General features: G+C 54.3%; 1 protein-coding gene across 1 annotated transcript in view; it reads right to left on the reverse strand.

Moving 5' to 3' along the window:
- Positions 1-2,640, reverse strand: part of GALNT16 (polypeptide N-acetylgalactosaminyltransferase 16) — a 72,549-nt gene extending 69,909 nt beyond the window's left edge. The window contains exon 1 of the mRNA XM_030452567.1: positions 2,143-2,640. Within this exon, the coding sequence (XP_030308427.1) occupies positions 2,143-2,352 (210 nt within the window). The 5' untranslated portion in view covers positions 2,353-2,640. The remainder of the gene's footprint in view (positions 1-2,142) is intronic.
- Between the last annotated feature and the right edge of the window lie 3,360 nt (positions 2,641-6,000).

Below are 6,000 nucleotides of genomic sequence, written 5' to 3' on the forward strand. Positions count from 1 at the left end.
GATTGTGGCAGGTCAGGATGTGTCAGGTGTGTCAGGGAAGGGTCCACCTCCATCCCAGCTGATGGCCGCTGGGGGGACTGGGACTTACCTAGGGAAGGGGGTGGCACATCCTGGGACCTATTACAAAAGAACGGGAGAGGCAAAGGGTGATTATTTTTCCCTGCTAAGGGATTTCAGGGATGGAGCAGAGCTAGGATGCTTTACACCATTCTGTGAGCAGGACCAGATTTGGAGCATCTGTTGCACGGTGCTATAGCTGGTATGGAGAGGTTTTGTGGTTAGCCATGAGCTCTTACTGCCTCCCCCCAGACAGCAGCAATATAACAACGTGTGGCACTGTCACAGCATCCTCCTCATGAGGATTTTAAGGTGCTTGGTAGATATGGATTCATGTAACCTCACAAGCCCTCTGAGAAGCAGTAAAGCAAATGCAATAAAAAAACGGAAGGGATAAGCAGGGCAATGGAAAAATAAACCTGCCAGAGCAGCATGTTCAAGCACGCGCGAGAAATGAGTGGCTCAGGGGGAGCTTCCCCCACCACTAAGCTGGAATCTGACAGGCAGCAGCTCCAAATCCTCCATTTGTTCAACTCAGCCTGGACTGCCCAAGAGCATTTCCCAGCACACTCTGAAGTGCTACAGCAATAGCAACACTAGCACAGACGTCCTCGCCCAGGGGGCACTGTATTCATTGCCACAGTCCTGCTCCATAGGGGGTCTCACACTAGAACAGGCTGAACTGCTGGCAGCTCTGGGCCCTAATGAGCCCAAAAGCCTCAGTTTTGACTTTTGAGTTTTAGCAACTGCAATGGCTGTGGGTGTCAGCTGAAGGGTCTCCACACTGCTGCCCAAGGGCTGGGGCTGCTCTGACAGCATTTTCCAAACATTCACGAGGCTTTGCTAACACCCACCCACACACCTGCCACCCCCACTTACAGGTGGAGAATAGAGAGTCACGGCTCAAAAACCTCAGGGCCAGTGAGCGAGGGAAGCAGAGAGAGCCCCAGCGCCTGGCCCCTGCTCTGACTCCCACCAGGCTGCTGCTTTTGTTTGCTTCCATGTGTGCCTAACTGGCTGATAAATGGATTTGCAGCCAAAGAGTGACACACAGTGCAGTTCCTGAACTGCTTCAGCTGGATCACTCCCGGCAATGGTATTGCTGGGCCACTTTTGCTCCAGAAGCTGATTTATATTTTATGAAGATATTGCTCAGAGCTGGGAGAGCTTTACTGATGCAGGCTGAGGAAGGACAAACAACTTCCACGGAAAGAGCAGAAAGGTCCTCATAATTCCTAAATCAGGAGCTCAATTTTATCACCCTACCAAGCCTACAGATACTTACGAAGGCACAACGTGGGGCTTTGAAAGCAATTTTGAAGTAGCACATCAGGGCACTGCAACCACCCTTTGTGTTAGCAAGGAGCCCTGAGGGCAAACCATCTCCCACTCTGCCCAAACCTCAGCCTGAGGCCGAGTTGTAGACCACGGTTCCTGGCTTAAAACAGACGGAACTCTGGAGCTGAGCCAAGCTCCCTGTTGGCAGCAAAGCAGAGGGAGCAGAGGCAGAAGCTGGTACCGGCTGCACAGTCCCCCCAAGAAAGTGCATCTCGCATTTCCCCGGTCCAATGCCCAGAGCCCAGCTGGCCGGAGGAAGGGCTTGTGAGAGGGCATGGCTCTCATTTGGGAAAAACTGTGATGAAAAACTGTATGTATATAGATACATATATTTGTGTGTGTGTGTTTGTGCATGTATGTATGTGCCTCTTGAACGCGAACCAGAAAGCTTCCAGCTGTTTCGCCCCCCCTCCTTTCTCATCCAAGGGCAGCCCTGCAGCCGGAGGAGCAGAGCCCGGGCGAGCCGGCGGGGGCAACTCGCAAATACTTTGCCGGCGGCATTACTCTATCCCCCTGAGGTTTGCTCACCCTGCTCCCCGATTGTAACGGCTGCCATGGTGACAAGCGAGAATGCTAAAATAAATACAACGCAACCTGAAGGCAAAGTGAAGTCCCCCCGGCCCCCCTTGAACCCGCTTTACCGCCCCCCCCTCCCCTCCTCCACCCCGCCCGAGGCGGCGGCTCCCCAAGCATCCCTGGCCGCCGAGGCAGGGCGGGATGGATGCTGGGCTGCCGCGGCTCACTCACGATGAAGGGGATGGTCCTCTCTTCCCGGCGGAGCTCCAGCCTGCCTGCCGACCTCTGCCCGCTCCGGGAGCTGCCGCTCCCCCCGCCGCTGCCGGCGGACCTGCCGGCGGCCGCCGAGCGGGGTTTGTTGTCCTGCCATAAGTAGTAGAAAGTGCCCAGGATCCAGGCGACGGTCAGGATAGCGATGGCATTGGCCCTGATCCTCCTCATGCCGAGCGCCCCAGGGGAGCCTGGGAGTGCTGCCTCGACGGGCAGGGGCGGCTGTGGGAGGAAGGAGGGGGAGAGGAGGCAGCGGCGTCTCCCCCCGCACCGCCCCGGACCCCGAGCCGGCCCGCGCCGCCGGGTCCTAACGCCTCACACCCCTTCCTCCCCTCCTCTCCGCCGCAGGGGGCGGAGGGCTCCGCGCCTCCTCCTCCTCCTCCTCCTCCTTCCCCTCCCGGCTGGCCGGCGGGGGGAGCAGCCGGCCGGGGCTGGCGGATGCGCCCGGCGCTCCAAGGGGAGCGGGAAAGCGGGGAAGCGAGGGGGTGGTACGGGCTCTGCCCCAGGAGGCAGCTGCTGGGATGCGGTTGGCACAGCAGCCCATCCTCCTTGCACCGCTAGCCCAGCGCTCTGCTCTTGGCGGCCCCAGCGCCATAGCGCACTCCTTGAAATACTCCTTGGCACCCCATGGCACACGGGACTTTGGCATCCGCTCCATGGAGAAGGGCACAGACCCCGAGACACCTCGCACTGAAGACGGGGCGGTTCAGAGAAGCAAGGCTCTTGGGCAGACAACGAAGGTGCCCAAGCACCTGCTCCCATCCCTGCTGCACGCAACCACCCAGCAGTGGCACAAGAACCAGATGTCTGGGTGAACACTACCCCCACGAGGCCTTTCAAGCCCTGCGAGAGGGGAAATATGGCAGTGGAGAGGCAATAGTTCCACATTACAGGGCACTGCCAACCCTGTCCTGATGGAGAGCTCACTTGAACCAGCCCTGCGGGCAGCTTAGGCAACAGACTATCCAGCTTGTGAAACCAAGCTACTTCTAGGCACAACACAGCTGCTGTGCAACTAGGGCTCAGGGGCCTGAAAGAGTGGGAGAAGGTACCAAGAAAACTCTATCACTGAAGACCAGTGCTTAGAGAATGTGGGTGCCTCAAGGCACTTGATGGGGGGGATTAGAGGATTTGAATTAGAGTACATAAAATGGCAGCAGGACTTATAAATTACTTTTTGCCTACCTTTCGTCCTGGCCAAATCCCTCTAAATGTAATTACAATCTGCCCTGCTAAATTGTCTGTTCAGGTTTACCTGCACACAGCTTGTTTCCTGAAGCACAGCATGGTATGAAATTCATCTGTCAGACAGGTGCAGTAGCAGGCCATCCTCCTGTGCCAGAAGATGAGCTGGCAGGGAAGAAAACCAGCCTGGCTGAACAGAGGTCTGGCTGCAACTCAGAGTGAAAATGAGAGGTCATGGCCTTTGGAAAATGGGGCTGGCCACTCAGGATGACTGCAAAGATGTCATGAGGCTGTGTACAGAAAGAATCAGAGCAGCCAAAGCCTAGCTTGAAATGAATCTGGCTGCTGCTGTCAAAGATAACAGATTGTTCTTCTATAAATACATTATTATTAACAACAGGAGGAGGACTAAGGAGAATCTCTACCCCTTACTGGATGCGAGGGGAAACAGTGATCAGGGATGAAGAGAAGGTTGAGGTACTTAATGCTTTCTTTGCCTCTGTCTTCATTAGTTGGACCAGCTGTTCACTGGGTACCCAGTGCCCTGAGCTGGAAGACAGGGATGGGAAGCAGATTGAAGACCCTGGAATCCAGGAGGAGGTAGATGGTCAGTGATTTGCTGTACCACTGAGACATATAGAAGTCTTTGGGATCAGATGGGATACACCCAGGGTTATTGAGGGAGCTGGCAGAAGTGATCACCAAGCCACTTTCTATCCTTTACCAGCAGTCCTGGCTAACTGGGGATGTCAGTCACCTGGACTTCAGTAATGCCTTTGACACAGTTGCCCACATTCCCCTGGAAGAACTGGCTACATATGGTCTAGACCAGTGCATGCTTCACTGGGTAAAAATCTTGGTGGATGGCAAGGCCCAAACAGCTGTGCTGAATGAAGTTAAATCCAGCTGGTGGCCGGTCACAAGTGGTGTTCCCCAGGGCTCAGTGCTGGGGACAGTTCTATTTAATATCTTCCTCAGTGACCTGGATGAGGGGATTGAGTGCACCCTCAGTAAATTAGCAGGTGACAGTAAGTTGGGAGGGAGCATTGACCTGCCTGAGGGTAGGAAGGCTCTACAGAGGGACCTGGACAGGCTGTTGATGGGCTGAGGCCAGCTGGCCTTCAACAAGGCCACATTTTGGGTCCTGCTCTTGGACCACAACAATCCCATGTGACACTACAGGATTGTGGAGGGGGGGTTGGAAAGATGCACAGAGGAAAAGGACCTGGGTGTGCTGATCAACAAGCAGAATATGAGCCAGCAGTGTGCCCAGGTGGCCAAGAAGGCCAGCAGCATCCTGGCTTGTATCAGGAATAGTGTGGCCAGCAGGACCAGGGGAGTGATTGTACCTCTCTGTACTCAGCGCTGGTGAGGCTGAACTTTGAACAACTGAGTTCAGTTTTGGGCACCTCAGTACAGAACATTGAGGCACTGGAGTGAGTCCAGAGAAGGGCAACAAAGATGGTGAAGGGTCTGAAGAATAAGTCTATTGAGGAGCATCTGAGGCAACTGGGGTTACTTAGTCTAAAGAAGAGGCTGATGAGAGACTTTATCGCTCTCTACAACTACTTGAGTGAGGTGGGGGTCAATCCCTTCTCCACAGAAAAAGTAACAGAACATGAGGAAATGGCCTCAGCTTGTGACAGAGAAGGTTTAGACTGGATATAATAACCTTCTTCATTGAACGAGAAAGCCCCTTGCCCTGACACTTGAACTAGTCAGACAGCCTTCCCCTGCCTTCCCAAGCTTGCTCCTTCCCCCTTCTACTGCAGCCATTTATTTTCTTTCTCTCATGTCCTCCCTGATAATGTACCTTATACTTCACCTTCCATGCTGTCACCATTGCCTCCCCACACTACATTTCACCACTTTCAGTCATCCTGATGCTGATCCCCACCCCACAAGCATCTCAGCCTCAGCCAAGCCTCTTAACAGTTGAGAAGTCCCCTGCAAGGTCAGCCCAGCATCTCCTCTTTTCTGCTCAGGAGATACCAAGCTCCCTGACTCTTTACACACAGATTCTCCAGGGACCTAACTTTGAGCACTCTTGGGAGCAGATACCACCTTCTGGGCAAAGCCACCTCTCAAGGGGCTGTCAGCTGAGCAAAGGGTCCTGCGGTCCTGCTGTATTTCAGAGCTGCAGCTGCTGCCCAGGGAAGGTCTCAGCAGAGAGCTTGGGCTGTGTGGATGCAGCCCCGGGCACTCTTGCAGGGAGCTGTGCAGGGCAGAAGGGCACTGCCCACAGCAGCACTGGGTAGGGAGCTCCCTGCACCCTCATCACCTTACACACCAGGAGCCTGGAACACTGAGCACTGCTGGTGGGTGCTTTTCTGTCGGTAATGAGGTCCCGGAGAGGAGGCTCCTGAGCTCTCAGCAATGTTTTCTCACGCCTGCCGAGCACTCTTTGCTATTCTGGCCCCATCACATCCTGTTATTCCCAGAGCCTTGCCAGCAGTGCAGAAAACAGCACAGAAAATGAAAACCTTCAGAGTTTGCTTGTACTGCTGGGGTAATGCAGCCTGCTGACAACATCCATGAGTGAACCAGGTATTCTCCTGTGTAGAATGACTTCTTTTGATCATGAAATCAATTTGTTAACTACAAGGAAAACACAACCCAAATATTTTAACCCTT

The sequence above is a fragment of the Calypte anna genome, chromosome 5A (genome assembly GCF_003957555.1).
Source record: "Calypte anna isolate BGI_N300 chromosome 5A, bCalAnn1_v1.p, whole genome shotgun sequence".
NCBI classification, from domain to species: domain Eukaryota; kingdom Metazoa; phylum Chordata; class Aves; order Apodiformes; family Trochilidae; genus Calypte; species Calypte anna.